Genomic DNA, 20760 nt, shown 5'->3' with positions numbered 1-20760 from the left:
GACTCCCTCCCCTCCGCAGTCCGCACACGGCTCCCTCCCCTCCGTAGTCCGCACACGGCTCCCTCCCCTCCGCAGACCGCACACGACTCCCTCCGCGCACACTGTGCTGGTTGGAGTCGTGCGCGGTGGGAGTCGGACTCCAAGCGCACACGACTCCCTCAGCGCACACTGTGCTGGTTGGAGTCGTGCGCGGTGGGAGTCGGACTCCAAGCGCACACGACTCCTTTCGCGCACACTGTGCGCGGCGAAGTCAGAATCCCGGCGCTCACGACTCCCTCATCGCACAATGTGCGGGTTGGAGTCGTGTGCGGACTGCGGTGATATTCGGACTCCATGCGCACGCGACTCCTTCCACCAACATTTTCCGTGTTAGGCTTATCGCACGTTTGGCGGATCAAAGGGAGCACATGGCACTATTCGCGGATAGCCCACTGCTCACCTTTTCACGCCGCTTGAAAGATTATCCCGATCCATTTTCTGGGTAATACTCTAAATAATCTTATCGTAATTATCACTCATGCATATTTCATGCATCGTGGAAGAAAAATGGTGGAAGATGCTCATGTACAAGTTTTCGGAAACGGCAAATTTATGAAAATAAAACGAGACAAAGTGAAAATTTGTTCTAACACCAACAACTAAGATTAATCGAGGAAATTAAGTATGAAATGTTAATATGATCATGTTGTTTCGGAGAGAATATTTTGTTGCAACAGAATTTTTTGAAACTGTTATCTCTAAGCTCGGGAGACAAATTATATTGTCCATATTCCATGAAAGATATTACGTATCTGCAGAAATGGTAAGCTATATCTCCTGTTAAGCATTACTAGACAAAAATCAGTAAGAAAAATTTTAAAGTTTCGAATACACTACGTTTAAAATTAAGTTGCATACCCATGGGTTCATTCAGCGGTGTTGCTGGTCGCGGGCCCGATGGCGAACCCCGACTCCTCCCACCCCGACCTTTTACTCCTTTGAGGAGGAGGAGAGGAGAGTAAATCAAATTCCAATCGTCGAGTTGGACCGTAACCGATTATAAAATCAGCTTCTAAAGAATTTTTAATGCGTACAACGCGGGAACATCTGATATTTGGAAAGGTTTTGACGAATGTGTGGCAGGAGTAGCGCAAAAGCCAAATTCTCGAGTAAGCGGCATTGTGGAAGTGAACAATTACCTTAGTGAGGTTCTTCTGAATAGGACTGCTAACTCTTTGCAATGGTGGAGTAAACATAAATCAAAGTACCCCGAACTATGTAATGTGGCAAAAAAAGGTGCTTTGTGTCGTTGGTAGCTCAGTTCCCAGCGAAAGAATATTTTCTAAAGCTGGACAAATTATTACTGAGAGACGAAATAAACTTTCAGGGAAGAAAGTTTCCCAGACTTTATTTCTTTATGCCAACATGTGATTAATTTTAAATAAATATTTCATATAGTGATGAAGGAAATTTTGCATTTTAAATGTTCGCTCAAGCCCCCCCCCCCCTATCCACCTTCCCCTCCCTTTCTCATGACCCCTCATTTCCCCTCCCCCAAACCGAGAAACACCTTTTTGAGTCGCACTGTGCGAGCGGCACTCTGAAGTGTGCTGTGAGCGGTGAGGCAGCTCACCAAAAAGAGTCGTTTATGCCATCACTACTCCCACCCGCATGCACCCTATACAGATCATTCTCCTTTATAATACACATCTTTTGGCTCTTGGAAGTCATTTTCTTTCGATGTCTTATGAGTAAATCGCCCAAACTTTCTTTTGGGGTTCAACACCACGGTCCAATGAAATATTAAATTGCCCAAATGTTCATGCAATTCACAGTTATATAAAATACCAATATTAATTTGACTTTCATTGAATGGTAGGGGAACACTACACTGTATTTGTAACTAAAAGTTCATTATATGAGGATTGAACAATAAGGGAATTTAGTGTCTTCGTACTGTTCATGCGACAGTGATTGTGACAGCTAAGCATTAGCATGCATAGTAACCTACATTTTTAAATTTTAACCTTTCCAATTTAAATCTTTCCCGGGTTAAATGTTCCTCAAATCGCATAGGTAACTTTGGAGAAGTTATAAGAGTACTGAATGTTTATTTGAATTTATCACTCCTGTAATTTTCGAAAAATTACGTTAATTTTCAAATATCACGCAAATTCTCGAAAATCACCGCAATTGTGTATGAGAATGTGGTGGTATTCAATGAAGTGTTATATACCTGTTCCTATTTCATGACAAATGCGTTTTAGTCGTTAGACTTCAAACGTGCACTGGATTGGCTGAGTGTCTGTTTTGGATTTAAATTCTTCTGTTGACGATTTTAAACGACTTCTAACCTCTTTTAGATAATGTATGTTAACGTTTAATTCATTAATAAAATTCGTGCACACATGTATATGGCGTTATATTGATGGTTTTGTCAAATTCAGGTAGTGCGTACGCTCGTCAACCACGGACATGAAAATACGCAACACATCCTTTGAGTCCATTAATTGCTGAATTCTTTAACTTCTTTTACTATCGAAATAAAAGGTAGTAGCACTTTTCCACAATTAGCTTAATGAGTACGAAGCGTTTCCGCTCACTGAACTATCATCTGATACAAGATCTACATCATCTGAGCTTGTACCAGACGCGTGAGCCGAAACGCGTCGTAAGCACTAAAATAATTGTGGTAAAGTCCACCTACATTTTATTTCAGCACATCGAATTATAGCACGCCTGAATCGATTTAATTTAGCTTCTTTTACCTTTAGGATTATTTTCAATGTCTTTGCGTTGCCAGTTTGCTTTTTCGGTGTGATAAACATACCGCCCCCTGTAAGATCGGTTTGTTCACAGAGATACGCTTAAATTCTTCTCCTTTTTACCACTTTACACTTTCATGACTCTTCGTACACCTTGCCTTTGTGTTTGGGGCATTCCTCCTTCCCTCTCCATCTCTTCGCTGACGTCCCTTCCTTCGTAATATTTTTGTCATGTTTTGTGACGCACCGCCTCCAGCGCAGGTGGTTTTAAGCCTAAGTTCGGAGAGAACCCTATTTTTGGTGTACGCTGGCAGACTATCTGGGCACTATATAGAAGAAAGGTATGGAGAGGGACAAAAGATCGTTGAGGGCATTATCCCTTAACCACGCGGTGAAGAAGTTATGTGCCCATTTCTAGTGGTTGATCCATACGCCTCTTAATTTTTCATGGAATTTCTGGACCTAATTCCCTGTACAATTTTCTCAAGATTCAAGATTCATGTCTTTATTTGTAATGGAATAAATGTAGTTTTTCGGTACAACGTAATATTTATACGTTGCAATTACTTTTTAATGCAACAACAGCACTGCAATCGGCTATACGCCGACTCTTTACCTTGCGGCAAATCGTGACAGCCGGCAAATCGCTGGCTGGGTTAATCTGTATCAGTGTTGAGTGGGTTGCATGTCTCAGGATACTACCGCCCTTCCCTATTCTCTTCTGAAGGAATCTCGCTGTTTAGCCTCACGGTATTTTTCGCCCATGTTCCATGAGTGCTGAACCATTTTATTAAAATCAAGTAGCGGTAAAAAGAGGCCCGCGGCTGTATTTAGGTCGTCGAACTGTCTTGGCCATCGAGGTAGCCCCAAACATTTTTCCTCCTGTGAATTCTACCACCCACGTATCACAAATATTACCATAGATTGCTCTGCTTCCCCATTCCCCTTCTAAATTGGTCCAAACTTGGTTGATTGATTGAGATTAGTTTGATTATCCAAGACTTGTTTGACGCGGCTCCCCACCACCTTGCCACGGACATGCATTCGATGCCAAGATGGCGTCACAAAGTGGGTACGCCTTCAGCGCGAGATCTTTGCTCTGGTGGAGGGACCTTTGCCGCCGAAATAATGGCCAAGACGAACCTCCCTGCCGTCCCTCTCCCCCTAGCGAAGTGGTTGCGGGGGTGGAATTTGAAACGGGGCGCTGTTCGGCCCATCTGCGCGCCCTTAACTTCCCCTCCCCCCGCGCCGCGGCGCTGCCGCCGACCACCACGGCCTCCTCGGCCATGCATCACGATTGACGCGCACACATGGCCGCAGAGAGAGGAGGCGCACCTTCTGGGGGTTGTTTGGGGCGGAGGGACCATCGCTGTCCGTACACCCCCACCAGGGGGCGGGAGGGGGTAGGAGCGGCGCCGAAAGCTATCCAGGGCCTCGTGGTGAGGGGCGACTTCCCCGGCGCGGATTTTCGGCACCAGATTGTGGCAGCGAGGCTGTATCGGTTATACGAACATCCCGGAGGATACCTATGCTGACGAGGAAACGCGAAAAGAAACCTCTACAAGGCGGGAGGTTCCAATATGAAACGAAATACACATAACTTTCGTGAACGTATAACAATAAATCCTTCTTATTGTGCCCTACAGACTTGCATTGGTGAAATTTATTGAAATTTGGATAAAATGAGGCTTGAAATCCAAATATTTATTTGAGATACAAGGGTAAAATTTTTCCTTGCGTATAAATAAACTCCAATTCAAGCTTCTACAACCTTTAATGTCTTCTTGATAAAAAATGGCATTGGTTACCCCATAAAATAACAAGTATGCCAAAAAATAACTTAGGCACCTCGTTGTAGAGCTTCCTGAGTTATTTATTTATCTTCACCTTCAAGGCCTTTAAATCAGGGAATTCCAGCACTTTTTAACGATTGACTATCATAAAACTCCATGTTTTGGAAAGGGGCAACCTACATAGGCGGGACTTGAACCCGCGACCTTCGGATTGCCAGTGTGGACTTTAATGCTGTAACTAAAGTCAAATTGCCTTATTTAAACAAACATTGCTCCACTGTAGATTGCTGTAAAAAGTCTAACTCTTTCCTGTTTTGTGTCAGTACCGCGTTCGCTCGGTCATTAATTATTATTCTGATGAAAAGACATCCGAAAAAACACCAATAGGTCGACTTGTAGGATATGTTGTAGCTGTGGAACACCATTGTTTTACCATTTGTATGCGATGGTGCTGACATGAAATGTTCCCGCTGTAACCCTTATTCAATAAACGCCTAATGACGTCCAATTCGATTCTAAATCTGCTTAGGTGATAAATTTCATTTGTGACTTTATAAAGTTTCCATTAAAATTTCTTCTGCTTGGAATCATTCTGGCCACCTTCTTGGTGTTTGTAACTGTATACCAACACTTCTCAAGGCTGTGCTCATATGACCGTGTACACTGACTTGTGAGTAGTGTAACCTGAGAAATCTTCGCTGTCATTGTTCGCCGGGAAAAAACCAGATATTGCATGCACACTATGTCCGACACAAACTTTTTAGACAAACGCTACATTTGTAGGAAGGTTAATCGGCAATATAGGTGTAGTATCTCATTTTTCACGATGATTGGCAGTATTGCAGGAAATGGACGTAATTCTTATTCAAACATCCAAAATTGAGCTGGATTTAAGTTAGCAAAGGGCTATTTTACGCAATTTAAGCATATTTTTTCTAGGCCCCCTAGCTGCCACCTGCTGAGTAGCTGTGACGAGATTTTTTGAATGCGGGGCGGAAGGGCAGGGAAACTCATAACAATGCCAGGTGGTGTCCCACTGAGGCCAATGCATAGCAGAAGCGAATGTGAGGGGGGCGAAGAGGACCGAAATGAGGGAAATGCTTGCTTCTCCCACCACACAAAAACTACTCAACTGTCCACTCATTATCTTCATACTTTGCAATAGTACATCGCATACCTCACCTCAGGCTCTCTTCACGTGCCGAAATATTTCACTCACTTGGATTATCACACCCCACCATAGACGGATATAGGGGGGGCGGGGCACGGGGGCACGTTCCCCCCTCCCCCCCAGAACCTTAAAAAATATGGAAGATTTTAATAAAGCCCCATTATCATCGAATTCGTTTTGTATTACGAGGTAACCTTGTGCCCCCCCCCCCCCCAGAAAGAAATCCTGGATCCACCCCTGCACCCCACCCACCGCCGACTGACATCCGACATCAAATTTCTTTACTGCATCATGAATGGGTCATTCAGATGCATTGATCTCCTGACATTCTTTTCACTCCGTATTCCAGCTCGCAAAACCTGCAACACTGAAGCTCTACACCATCCCAATTTCCATCTGTCAGTATTCCATAGATCCCTTCTGTACCGCTTACCTTCTATTTTCAATTCCATCTCAAATACTTATTCTTCTCTTGACCTCTTTGCCTCCCGCACCAATTTCAATATCCAATTGAAAAGACTTTCCTTTTGTTACCCACCTATTTGTATGTATTGTATATGTTGAAAATGATTGTTATTTATGAGATTATTTTCATACTTATTTTTTTAAATTATATTTACTGAATTTATTTTGTTGGTAAAAACTATTCTAAAGGCCTTAGCGCTGTTTTTGGTGTTAAATAAATAATTAAGGATAAAATTTTGTACCATAGTCTGATAGTGGCTGGAATGGCTACGGCACTCGATGATTCTCGTTAATGTAATAACTATATTAGTTTTATCAATTTCAAAAAAATATTCACGACAATATTTACAATGATATCATAAAAAAACTAGGAAGTTTCATGTATTCTCTTAAAGATATTTTTGGTATATAAAATTATGTTTCCTGGAGTTTAGGTCAATAAATTAAAAGTTAGCAGCCAACGTTTCGTTTTATTTTAAAAACATCTTCAGGGCTATGTTAGAAAAAAAAATGTGAAACAATATAAAATGCAGAGAATTAGGCAATATACAATATATATACATAAAAAAGGAGCAATCGGTTTTTTTTTATAAACAATATAATTTATAGAAATATATATATATAAACATATATATATGAACAGAATAGATTATACAAAAAATTTTGACATACATTTTGACATTTTTTTGTATGTTAAAATTTTTTGTATAATCTATTCTGTTCATATATACATGCTTATATATATATTTCTATAAATTATATTGTTTATAAAAAAACCCGATTGCTCCTTTTTTAGGTATATATTTTGTATATTGCCTAATTCTCTGCATTTTATATTGTTTCACATTTTTTTTTCTAACATAGCCCTGAAGATGTTTTTAAAATAAAACGAAACGTTGGCTGCTAACTTTTAATTTATTGACCTAAACTCCAGGAAACATCATTTTATATATTAAAATAAGGTCAAGAAAAAGGAGAGAAAAAAAAGATATTATTGGTAATACAACCTTCCAAGAATTCATTCATAACTGCTTATTTCTTATCGCAACCAGCGCCGGATTTACCGTGAGGCAAAATGGGCACGTGCTTAGGGGCGTCGCAGTCCAAGGGCGGCAGTTAATTCAATTACAGCAGCACGCAATGTTTTTGTTTTTGAAGTTACTCTTATTTTTTGTTGTATGAATTTAGGCTAGACATAATTTTTGGAAAGGGTATTCATGAAGTGTTTCAGTTGCATAAAAGTTAAACTGTTTCATGTGGTTTTACTCCAAGCCGTTTTTCTTTAATTGAATTGTCTATGTTTACCCTGCGTAAAAATTCAACCATAAACTTACGCTGTCAGCCATGCATATCTTTATTCCTTTTTTCCGAACCTTACCTCATGCGAGTGGCTATGCCTTATCATAAAATTCGGGTGGGGGGGCTCAAGTGAGAAGGGGCGCGTATTGGAGAGGTGCCTATAGCGTAACTTTTGGTAAATCCGGCCCTGATCGAACAATACAAATATTTATGAATTTAAATAACATTACAGTACACTTTTACAAAGAACCAAATAGGGATATAATAAATACAATAAAACTTCGTACAGTATCATCAAATAAATGATCTTCACTTGACTGAGAAAGTAGCCATTCCGATGTCATTTGAAGGAATTTATCTTTAATTTTTTTATTGGTCTTTGTATTCTCCGGTATTAAGTATATTCATGTCCCATGTAAAGATAGGATCTTTTAAAGAGGGATTTCTTTGTTTTGATTGAATGTGCGTAGACTTTGTTTCTTGCACCATGTGTCGTTCTTTGCAATGGTTCTTAACACTTATTAAATAAAGTCATCTAAAGGTGTTATATATGTATATGAGTGCCATAAGGATAGGAGTCTTATTGAAGAAAACAACGTGAAAAGTGATTGTATTTTGAGAAATGATATTTATGGCGTTATGAGTCTTACTATTATTCGTATAAATTAAAATATAAAATGCCATATGATGAATATTAGGGAGGAGGCAAGAAGGCCCATTCCCCCGATATGAGAGTCTATGTACCCCACTCATGTATTTTCATGGTGTACTTATAGCCCGCGTACATCAGCTAGCGGCCTGCAGTCCGCATGTTTTCGTGATTTTCTGTGACCTGAGAACGCGAATTTCTTCAATAAGAAATGAGTGATGTTTAGCGCACTGTATTAATTTTATTTACATTTACAAACAAGCTTACAAATAATTCAATGAACTAAAATAGGTACTAGGCATGTCATACGTAGAAATATAGATTCTTGTATTCAGAAATAGAGATAGTATGGATATTTGCATCTAGAAATCACGGAAATTTAAATGATGGACAGGCGGGTAAAAAATTTACTTCAAAATGGAACACATTAATTCCGTTATTCAAGGAGGCAACGAGTTAGTCTTAGCTATTAATATGATGTTTATCATTAGCTTGATTTCTGCGGAGAGATTTTCACATGTTCGGGACAAAAGTGCTCAGGTGTTTCTTTCACTTGAACGTTTAACTAAGACTTAGGCAATGGAATTTTAATCATGTAACCGTTCTAACCGTGCCCATTTTACTGAACATTTATTTACGTGCTTGGCTATTCAAACGCAATCATATGTAATCATGAATTTTCCGAGTTCCTGATTCACCTGTAATTATGCTCTCTCAGGTACACCAACGACTCCCACAACCTTCGTCTTTGTTTTATGGAGTTATATTTGGATTATATTTCGTGATTATCTATGTAGAGTACCCTATACAATAACTAAAGGGTGCCGAGAATTGTATGGTTTTTCTTAAAATAAATAGCAGGAAATGATATTATTTTTTCATGCCGGGAAAATTCCACTAAGTATCGCTCAGTTCGATTGAATTTTAAATTAATGAAACTCATATGATAATTGTACTTCCAGGTATATTTTGAAGTACGAGTATGCATCTTCTTGGAGTTGTTCGACAATTCTGTTGCAAGAAAGCATTTTCGGGGCAGGGGATTTGGTTCGAAGGGGTTGGGTGCATGTAAGAATATCCCCAATTTTGTTACAGGGTCAAATATCATCCCCTCTCCTCTGCTAAGGTTTTGTTATTCATATTGTATTCATGAGAATATGGGTCGGAAACGTATATTGCATGAAAAATAATTTATTTGAGATTAGAGGAAGCAATTCCCTATCATATTAGGCTAACGTTCGTTGCTATTAGTTGAGATATTACCGCATTCAACGCGCTATCGCTCCCCCGCCTTTAAGTATCAATGAATAAGCTTGCCCATAACGATCGCAAATAAAGACCATGTTAAGGGAATGATGTTCTTCTTTTCATGGACCCTCCACTACCTCAATCCGTCGGAGATTGTCTGTTTGACAAACACGTGTTAACCTCAAGTGGGCGTTATGGCATTTAATCGGCTCCATTTGATAAACGGTCTTTGAAGAGAGTGAAAGTGTCTGGATGGAAGGGGGAGAGTGGGGAAGCTGTGGAGATGATGATGTACCCCCTCCTCCCTCCCTCCCCTCTTCCTCCCTCTATTCCTAAGCCCCGCCCACTCACCCCTCCCCTCCTGCGCTCCTCTTCGTCTCTTTGCTCAAAAGAGGAGGGGCGTGACTCACCCAAATCCTTACCATTAGACGAAAAGAGGAATTTCCCCGCCGCTCGAGACATTCATGTTTACTATTTTGCTCCACCTCGATGAAAAATTAAGTGCCTTAGCTTACTGTCTCCCCTTTCGTTTTCATTGACTAGAGCTTTCTTAAGGTCTTTGCCCTTTCCGTGCCACTGTTAGGCTACCTGTTTTGATAAGGAATAAGATGTGTTTCCCTCAGGTATTCCATGTGAACTTCAAGAAGGTGTAATAATATTAATGTTAATATAATCGATTTTACTGCTTTTCTTTCATGAAAAACTTATTTTTGCGCCTAGTTTTCCTTGGCCATTTAGAAAAAAATAACACGATTTTTCTTCCTCTTTTTCTTTAAGAACCTCTATGTGCGGATTTTTATATCAATGGCTCATGCTGCTGGAACACAATTTTTAAGCCAATGTTTGCGCCTATAAAATTAAGTTACCTACTGTTGTTTACCGTCCAGTAATTCAAAATGTGCAATTAGATTTAGTTATCAATTATCCCATAGTTTACGTGTAAAATCATATTTTTTACGGCCTCTCGTGTTCGAGCATGCGAAGCGAAATTGAAGGCATGACCTCATAGCGCCGCAATCAGACGCCATTTTTCAAGCGATTGATTCCGATTTTTCGCCCGTGCGGCCAGCGGCGGATCCCCGACCAAGTAGGTGACTCTTCGCTCGCGACGTCGTTCACTTTCTCCCTCCGTCATGGATACTGTCCCTTATTTCTTGTCAGTTACTTGTGCCTTCCTCGATTCGAGCGGACTTCTTCGCCTGATTTTTTCAAAGGAAAACTTCCCAGGAACGATGAATAAAATGGAATTGGATACATTTGAGAAATCTAATCATTTTAATTAGCGTATGAAGGTATTTCTATTGATCTATATAAATCCCAGGTACTTATTGGGCACAGTTGTTGATCACGCCGCGAGGTATACAAGTTTGAGCAGGCCGCCTTATTTCGAGTTTTGAAATGGATGGGGCGGTAAAAGGAGCTGTCACTTGTAAACTTATGCAATAAATTTTTAGAAGCATCATCACGAGATAATCGAAAATATTTCACCTACCTCTGCCATCTTGCGGATTTCTTCAAAACCACGGCGGATACGACATGAAAACATTGTTGACCTACAAAATATTTCGTTATTCATTTTTTCAGATTTTTCAAAATGCCGTAGTGGGTACGTCAAAGTAGAATGCATAAATGCAGTAACATAAATTCTATAATAGAGAACTTGCTCTCGTGTAATCTTCTATGACTCTATATGATTGAAAATGCTGCATTTAGCAATGAGTCGACTTTTCTTTCCTAGTTCAAAGATGGAAATTCGCCCGAATTTCAAGTCGCTTACTGGTAAGTCATTTTTGTGTGACGTTCGGCATGTGTTATCAAGTGTTTTTGTCTGATTGCATTCCCGAGGTTTGCCTGGTCGACTGCCTGAGATTTGATTTATGGTTAGTGAGTCTATTGCCGTTAAGCTTTCGACTGTAACCTCCCAACAAAAATTATTTAATTCTTATGTCTTCGTTGTACACGTTTGAAATAACGTTTAATCATCGAAACTTGCTCTATATACGACACAAAGCCTATTTTTATCCATCCTGAATAGCCTCTGATTCTGGTTAAGCCCAGTTAATGTCATTTCATGTGAATTAGGATGACGCCACCATATCATAGTAATTCCTACTCCTCGATTCCGGTTCGTTCCTTTCCGTAACACCTCGGCATTTCTCCCTGCAGATTATACTCTGGCTATTGACATGCTAGAATTGGGACTTAAATTCTTCATTTTTGTCAGCCTTTAGCATGGGAAATCAGTAGCAATCTCACCAAATATTCCTCATATTCCCCACTGTGGTGGTGTTGTAGGTTTGAATATTTCGATTCCCAGGGGCCCTGACCAAGACCAAGCGTTTTTCTCTTTTTTATATTGTTGATCCGTAGTTCCCAGCCAGATGGCTATCTCCTAGGTGGAATATATGTATAGTATCATTTACATTTTTTGTGCATTGGATGAAATTGAGACGGAATGATCTCAAATAAGTTTTAACTCAATTTTTGTGCTGTCAAATTACACATCGGTTTAAAATGGCATTTCTGGGGTCTAGTTTCTATGCATACCATGTTGGCAAAGACTTAAATGTGGGGCCAAAAATTGTTTACTCTCATAATTTTTCATCCCAAACTTTTGTGATCTAGTGATTAGTATTGATGTTTTAAGGATGCATAGCTGATTCATCAATGATTTAGTGGCAGGAAAATACTCCAAAAAGTCTTTTAAATGGGCCATATCAGTCCCTGCTGTCTTTTTTCCTGAGGTATTCCAGACCCTAACCATTTGTCCTTGCCTTCCAGTTCAAAGATGAAATAATGCCACTCTGTTTATGGTCGTATGAGGAATAAGTTCACTAATTACAACCTATTTGATAGAGTAATAATAAATTATCAAGAAGGCTATTTCTTAAACTCCTTATTATTAGCAGGATATGTCTAGAAATGAGACATTACATGCAGAAAATTAGATAATGGATAAATAGGTTAACTAATTTCCTGCTTGATCAGCTCACTTGTAATGCATGTTCAGGTATAGAAAATGGAAGATTTTGAAAAGTGTAGGGGAAACAAATATGATTCACCAAACACTTTTTAATATATTAAGTTAGAAATTAATTGTGGTTTTGCCTTCTCTCTCCTTCTGACTGCCTTTGGTACGAGTAGAAGCCTATCATATTTCATTTCATGACAGCATTTTCTTTTCCTGGTATGGTGGATATATAGCCAAAACTTCTCATGGATTATAAAAGAAAAGGCATATCTACGTCCTAAATTATGAAAAAATTCTTACTTTGGGTTGAAAACTTTTTCTTCTATACTGATGGAATTATTTTAGCAGCCAGTGAGCTACCAGCCTGACTAAAGATTTATGGAGGTGTCAGATTACCACAAAACCGTAATAGAAATAATTTGCACTGTATCATATCAGTCTCAGGGTTCCCACTCTACTGTGAAAACCTTAAAACCGTGAATTAGCCGTGAATTTCGTCTACCGTGAAAAAACCTGGAAAAAGCCGTGAATTTCGCTATGAAACCTTAAAAACACCTCAATCTTGATAATAATACTACGATTGACCGATCAAATTCGATATGTTAATCATGTTTCATGGTCAGGCACGCGCAGACTCTTAGTCTACGCGTTTCTCTGCACACGAATATTCTAAGTGTAGTAATTGTTCCGTAATATATGACGACACATTGACCGATATTTTCCATTTTAATGGTGGAAGTCTGCTATTTTGTCTAAGCGTTTCAATTTCAGTGATAGCTTGGGATGGACTTGCATTCGAAAAAGGACGAATGAAATGACTTGCATTTGTAATGGACCCAGAATGAACCATTTATGAAAATTATCTGATTTGTAACTCGAGGTTCGGTCAAATCGGTAAACCCAAATTTAATGTATTTACACATTTGGTCAATTTTTACTCATTACATTTTATTTCTCTAGGAGGTGGAAACTTCAGAGGAAAAAAAAGAGCCAAAGTATGCCGTTGAGCCTCCTAAAGACCTGAGGAGCAAGTACATATTAGAAATGGAGGCAAGAGAACTGAGGAAAATAGAAGAAGAAAAACAGCAAGCTTTGGAGGAAGAAATGAAGAGAATTGAGGTTATTTTCCGTCTCTTAAATATTAGAATATTTTTAGCACTCTTCTTCTTTTTTAGCTTTGGCTTTTAAAATCATAGGTGAAAGTGCACTCTCATCTAAGTACAAGGATGTGGTTATTTAATGGTGTTGAATCATTCAATTTTTGCTCCATCAGTACTTAATCAATTTAATTTCTGTGGAATCCCATTATCATCCCAATGTAGTGATTTTACGTTAGGGTATCAAAATGTTTGTTAGCCATGGGAGTACAGGAAACCCATTCCAGATACGTCTGTCCAGAGTGTAAACTCCCCTGGACATGGTTAAAATCTTTACCCATGGTCCAAATCTTTTACTAGCTTCCCAAAATGTATTGTGAAGCTTCAATTCGTTGGGGTTCCATGGGATGACCTAAAGAAAGTTAAGCAAAAATATTGTGTGCATGTAACACTTTCTCAAACTCAGATTTGCTCAACACAGTACATATCATTCCAGGTTCAGAGAAGCTGCACTGTTTTGATGTGTTGATTTCAGAAATTTCGCTCTCCATATTTTCAAAAGCTGCCTATTTTAGAATTTGACAAAATTGCTTAGTATCCTTCTGGTGTAAGATTTTCTCTCACTGAAATTTGCTGCTACAGATTGGTTTTACTCTAGGTGAGGGGCGCAGCCAGGAATTATGGCTAGGGGGGGGGTTTCAGGCGCAATTAATACTGGGAGGCTTGGGGGTATTGCATACCCGCCAGGGTAAGCGGGAGGTGTGGAGGTCTTCCGCCGGAAAAAATTAAGATAAATGGTTCAAAATGGTGATTTTTACGGCCTTCTGAGGGATATTTTATTAATCCTCACCCTATTATATAAGCAATATTAATCCAATTAAGTAAAATAAATTTAACTTAAAAATTTCTGTGAGCTCTGGGGGGGGTTTTATCCCCCAACCCCCCCCCCCCTCACTGTGCCACTGCTTTAGTTTGTGCCTCAGTGCCTGAATGCCATTGTTTTTTGCATTTTATAGTATTTAATACAGTAGTGGCTCAGAGAGCTTACTAAGCTTTTAACTATGTACAAGGAAAGAGGGGCTGAAATTTTTGGAGAAATCATCTGTACATTAGAGCCACTCTGATTTTAAAATTACCATATAAGTAAGACGATTGGGTATATAAGATGGCCCCTAATTTATTCAGTTAAAATATTGTATAATTTGGCCTATGCTTGAGGTACAACTTTTGAATTATTACTTGGACATAACTGTCTTTGTTGCTTCACATGGTCACTGCATTTGCTATAGACATAGGTGCAGCAGTTATTGAGGGCAACAACCGTAGATTCTGTTGTCCAGCAGGAAAGTTTGAAAGATAGTATTATAAGACTAGACCCATGGTATAAGACAAGCCCTGACTAATGAGAAGATTTTTCTGGGGTTAAAAGGTCATCTTATGCACCAGAAAATATGGTAGATGTTTAGCTTTTGTTGATCTTTGTTGTAATTATGCTCCTTATTGCTCTATAAATCCTAAATATGTGACAACCATTTGCATGTTGAAAAATTAGTGTGAAGCTATCTTTTCCAATCATGCATGACTGGTAAAATTTGAAGTTTATTCAGTGTCGGAAATAAGTACATTATTATCCCCTTCCTTAGGTCATGATTAACGTCTATGTTATTTATTTTTGGTGAAGGAACTTGAAAAACCGCCACTTGATGACCTCTATGGCCGAAGAGTCCACAGCTGGGTTCTTGTGCTCCAGGCCGGAGCAGATGCCCCTCCCCCCTTCTTCATTGAGCCTTCAACCGGAGTACGCCATGAACTGTCAAGCCCTTTTTACCTTGGCTTGGAGAGTATTTGGGACCATCAAAACTATTGGGTGAACCTTCAGCAATGCACTGCTGGATGTCGTGTAAGATGCTCTCTATAGATTTATCTTTCCTTAAAGGTATAGCGAAGCCTAGATTATACCTCATTTGATTATGTGTGTGTGTTCGAGTATCTGCTTATCACTTACTTGGAAAGTTCTCCACAAGCACTCCAACCTACTCTTTGTTTCCTATCCCTTCTATTCTTTTGCTTTTGTGTTTCCCTTAGTTCTTCCCTGTGAACCTCAATACAGTGCCATTGATAATCACTGCTACTGCTCTTTGTTCGTAAAAAAAAACCTTCTTTTCTGTGCCTTGTATTCCTTGGCTATTTGGAATCATAGTAACATGATTTACTTCCTCTTTTTCTCTGAGAACCTCTGTGTGGATTTTTATTTCAATGGCTCATGCTGCTTGAAAAATGTTTTCAGCCCAGTTGTGCGCCTGTGAAATTAATTAAAGTACATATTGTTTTTTATCCAAAGAATGCCTAGTTTTTCAATATAATGGTCACCACAACAGATGTAGAAAAAACACGATTCAGAAACCTAAGTAAAGTTACCTAGGGAATCATCATGACTGGATTTCCTGTAAATTTTAATTTTCCATTTGGACTCTTCCCTGCATTAGCTTGGATAATCGACGCTCTCCTGAATTTCATGAATCGCTTACCAACTGGGTTGATCCTTTAGCTAAGGCAAAGCTTAAGAGTCATTAAGAGCTGCAAGTTAATTTTAGTCATTTATGTCTGGTTTAATCAAGCTCTATCAGTAGAGGATTTCCACAATTTTGAAAGCCTTGCCATCCTTTAGGGGACTCTAAAACAGTATTTGTAATCAAGTCTAATTTTAATTCGGAAATTATGTACCAGGAATGTAACAGTAACATTAAATGTAAGTTTGCTGGAAGTGGAGAGCACCCACTGATTCACTTACTCAAAAATTCTGTAACTTTTTTGCTGTGTGGTTAGAGGATACTGTTGTTATCATTGTTCCTTTTTTGTAGATAGGTACTCATGACCAAATTCCCAAAATTTCAAAGTGAATTTCAGAAACTCTTCTCATTACATCTTATATTTTGAAATCTTTCAGGACCTTGAGTTTAATCTCTCTGATACTGAGAAATGGGAGCATTTACTTGTGGCAGAACCATGGATTTTGAAGAAAGGTGAAGGTGTGAAAATGGAAGATAGCGGTGATGGAGAGGATATGAAGCTGGCGTATAAACATCTGGATATGCCTGTATCATGGTCATTGAAGCCTAGCATCAATCATCTAGGTTATTTTGCTGCTTATTTTTATTTTATACCTAGTATTGAACTATGTTTTGTTGGAATAGATGGGACATCATTCTTCTAAATCCTTCCCAAGTCGTAGGATTTATGTTTCATGTTACCTCAGTTCTGGGATACTTTCCACTCAGCCCACAGAAAACCTGAGGAGAGCCTGTGACTGTCTACTATTTTCTTTGTGGATGTCTACTGTCTGCATTTATAACATCAGATGCTTGAATGACATTGGCTGCATTTGCATTTATACATGAAAACAACTAGTTGCAGGAATTTGTGAAGTATGTGCTGCTGACTCTTAACAGGCACATTGTGGCTAGAATTAGGACCTTCCAGTTGGCATAATTTTAAGACTTCATATGCAGTGATTATGCTAAGTTTACTATTGTAGTTGTGGCTAAATTTCTATAATTATATGAATCTAGTATCTACTGAACGAGATGTAATACAATCGTGAAAATTAATGTTGCTGAAGTGAGTATGGAATTGCTTACAATAGGGTAGTTTCCTTCATCAAAGAAAACGAAAGGCATTGATTGCGATTCGTTACCCACCATTAGTGTAATCATAATATACAAATTATTTCGTTTTAGAAATACCAGTTTACACGAATGGCAATGGTCCATTTTTATCCTCATTTGAAAAGGGCCAGATTGGCGCCCATGCGATGCCATTCCACGTGACGTCACAGGGACCTAGTTTCTATACGAGAAGATAGGAGTTATACATCGTCTGAGGTTACCAATGCATGCATGAGGTGCAGAGCTCAGGGAAACATGTCTCAATGATCATTTATTAAAACTGGCTAAGGTCGGAAAGTTTTCTTCGTTTGATAAGGTATTAATAATCCTTATTTAAGCCAAGCGCTACCAGCTAGCAGGGTACTCAGCTAACCGCTAGCAGCCTGCGTCGTATCAGCGCTAAGCCTCGCCTCAAGGTTACCTCACACGGCGGCAGCGGGAACCAGAAATACGTCGTACGGCGAGATTTCCCGGCATTCATACTTACGCGTCGCGTTTTTGCGGGCTTGAAAATTTTCACTTTTCATTTGATCGCGAAAAATAGATATCGTCATTTAAAAATCTAAAAGCGTGAAATACGTACTCCAGGAGTAATAATCTTTCGATCTAGGCAATAAAAAAATAATAGGAAACCACCCTATTCTACTCTGTTCTGTTTTGCACATTGAGACTACATAAGAAGAGATTCAAAGTGCATCCCTCATACCCATATCTTTGCAGGCATAAGTTGTTGGCTCCCTACTTCATTATTGGGCATAATTATTCTGCCCTAATGTTTCCTTTTCTATCCCCAAACTTTTATTTTGCAAATTCTCTGCCGCTATACCTTTGCTCAAAGAAATACATTTTAAAAATACATTACATCCATTTTATTCAGCAAGAATAATTCCATCTCAATTCATTCCATATAATTCACTCATTATTTTCACTCATTTTTTAGACATTTGTGGACTTTTTGAAGGAATGCTAAACTCCTCTAAGCTTAGTATGTGCTTATAATTTTTGTTATGCTTCACAAGTAGAAGCACCAATTTTTTATGAACCACCATGGAGTCAGGACAGATCTAATTGTAAATACATATATGTACTATGACATCCATGCCTAAACAGATTTTCATCTCTCTGAGATCCTGTGTTTGCTTGAGTTGGATCCCAGCTCGATCTATGAAATGGGATATTATGAGTGTGCATCATTTTATCACAGGATGCTATCCTGAGGAATTTTTTATTGCTGACCTGTGCTGGCTGCTGGGCTTGTTCTTTGTGATTGGTCATCTGTCTCCACACTGCAATTAGTTGTGTTGCTTAAACATTCTGACAACCCAAGTTAGACCTGATTCAGAAAGCAATCTCCTAGCTCATTAGCTGTGCACTGCATGGGAAAATACGGAACAAACAAGCACGGAAGGCTGAAATTCGAAACTATGTTAAAGTGCAGCCTGATTTAACTTTAAATATATGTAATATTAATAAATATCAATACCTCCACTGCACAAGTTCTCAGCAATCTCCCACCGAATCAAATCCGCTCATCTAGGAGCCCAACAATATGAATGCGCTCAGCTGGCAGAACCTGGAGCATAAATGCTCACCTCCAATTCTCCATCATCCAAGCATCGTAGGTGAGAGTTTGTGCTCCGGCTATTGCCAGCTGAGCGTATGCATATTGTTGGGTTCATAGATGAGCAGATTTGATTCGGTGGGTGATTGCTGAGCGCTTGTGCAGTGGAGGTATCGATATAAAAGTGTATTTTGGTTCAGAAAATTTTATATCAAAGGAGAAGCAAGCGTGAACGTAACATAGGATAAAACATAAGTTTCTTTCCAATGAGTGGAATATCTGATCAGATACAGATATAGATGTGGGTACACTCGAGTGCAGGGGCGCAGCTAGGAATTAAGGCTAGGGGGGGTTTTAGGCACAACTAATACATACGTACGGGTGCTTGGGTATTGCATACCTGCCAGGGTGAGCAGGAGTTGTGGGAGCCCTCCTCCCGAAAAATTTGAAAAATAACGGTTCAAAATGGCTAGTTTTACGGCTTTCTGAGGGATATTTGATAAATCCTAACACTAATCTATAAGTAATACTGATCCAAATCAGTAAAATGGATTGAACTTAAAAATTTCTCTGAGCTCTGGGGGGGGGTTTTATCCCCCAAAACCCCCCCTCCCTGCGCCACTGCCCGAATGTGTACCCAGTGTGAGCCTGCCTCAGAATATCGCAGTGTGTAATTTGATTGTACATTCAAACAGGTTCAACCTTTAGAGTTCAGTGCTTATTCTGGAAAGGTAGGAGACCTGTACCAAGGTGGTAAATTTTAGGAAACCACCAAATATTTCTTAATTTTGGTGTTAAATGTGATTACTTGATGTATTTGTGACCTTGAATTAGAATTTATGCTTTGATTGTCATATTCCTCATTAAAATTAGCCTTTTTTTTAATTTGAATAGATTATGAGAAGAGATATCCTGGTGGAACAAAAACTATATTTTACAAGAAAGCTAAAATGGAAAGTTTTGCTCCTTACCACCAAAGTGATGGTGTAGTGACCAGAATAACCACATATGAAGACTATGACTGGACAGAATGTGAATGGATTTATGAGTACTATTCGAACAGAATGGATAAACTATTTTATAAAACACATAATGTGAAGACTGAGTCTATAACTGAATCATTCGAAGAAGGGCGAGACGATGCCCTGAAAGGTCAGTATCTGTGTACCCATATGTCTTGGGTGACTATCTCACCCTTTATCCTGGCTCTTAACAGATTTTCAGGTATCTGACGGTAAACTTAGGAATTAATATTTCCTTTTTCAGAACATACGTATGTCCTCAATGGTAATTCCGTTGAGAACTTCCACAAGCTTAATTTTTACAACAAGTCTCGATATGATTGTCTAGAAGTCATCACATTGGAGCCATTACAGTTGACTGAAGAATTTAAAGACCGAACGGATTATCTGTATTATCGAAAAGCTGAATATGGGCATAAAGTTAGGATCGCTGGAAGCAATCAACAAAATGAACCTTCAAGAAGACCAGTTACGGTAAATAGCAACATATCAATTATATTAATGTTTAATTCCATAAATATACATTTTAACTGCATATGTTGTAACCTCCCGTCCAAAAGGACCTCTCTTCCAGCACCAACTTCTTACAAAGGAGGTGGTTATTATTTTAAAAGGGGAAATATTATCCAAATGACAAATCTACAGTAGGTGTTTGGGCTCGCCCATGAGGAATGTATGCATATGACTCTGATTAATAAGAGACGGACAGCCACCTTACATTACAACAAAACAGTTAATTGAATCAACAGATCAGCCAATTGGACTGGACGAAACAAAAAAAACTTGCGTAGCAAGGTTTTCGGGTTGACCTCCGCATCGTTTCATCTTCATGACAACAGTTTTGCCGGCATTGCAGCTAGCGTCTTCAGGTACGAAGTATTTGATGCAGGTTTTTGCCCGTCTTATATAGGCCTTGGTTTGGGCTAGGTGCGTTCTGATTGGTCCGTTTGGGTCCGCAAACACCTGGAAGAGACTCTTACCCAAACAGACCAATCAGAACGCACCTAGCCCAAACCAAGGCCTATATAAGACGGGCAAAAACCTGCATCAAATACTTCGTACCTGAAGACGCTAG

At 39.2% G+C, this 20760-nt stretch overlaps 1 protein-coding gene across 1 annotated transcript in view; it reads left to right on the top strand.

Moving 5' to 3' along the window:
• The window catches only part of LOC124167907 (dynein regulatory complex subunit 7), a 306013-nt gene that overhangs the window by 274211 nt on the left and 11042 nt on the right, over positions 1 to 20760 (top strand). The window contains exons 5-9 of the mRNA XM_046545975.1: positions 13301 to 13459; positions 15119 to 15337; positions 16385 to 16571; positions 19558 to 19815; positions 19930 to 20159. Coding sequence (XP_046401931.1) covers positions 13301 to 13459; positions 15119 to 15337; positions 16385 to 16571; positions 19558 to 19815; positions 19930 to 20159 — 1053 coding nt within the window. The remainder of the gene's footprint in view (positions 1 to 13300; positions 13460 to 15118; positions 15338 to 16384; positions 16572 to 19557; positions 19816 to 19929; positions 20160 to 20760) is intronic.

The sequence above is a fragment of the Ischnura elegans genome, chromosome 11, assembly GCF_921293095.1.
Source record: "Ischnura elegans chromosome 11, ioIscEleg1.1, whole genome shotgun sequence".
NCBI lineage: Eukaryota > Metazoa > Arthropoda > Insecta > Odonata > Coenagrionidae > Ischnura > Ischnura elegans.
Note: the sequence above shows the minus strand (reverse complement) of the source record. Positions and strands in the feature narration are given on the sequence as shown.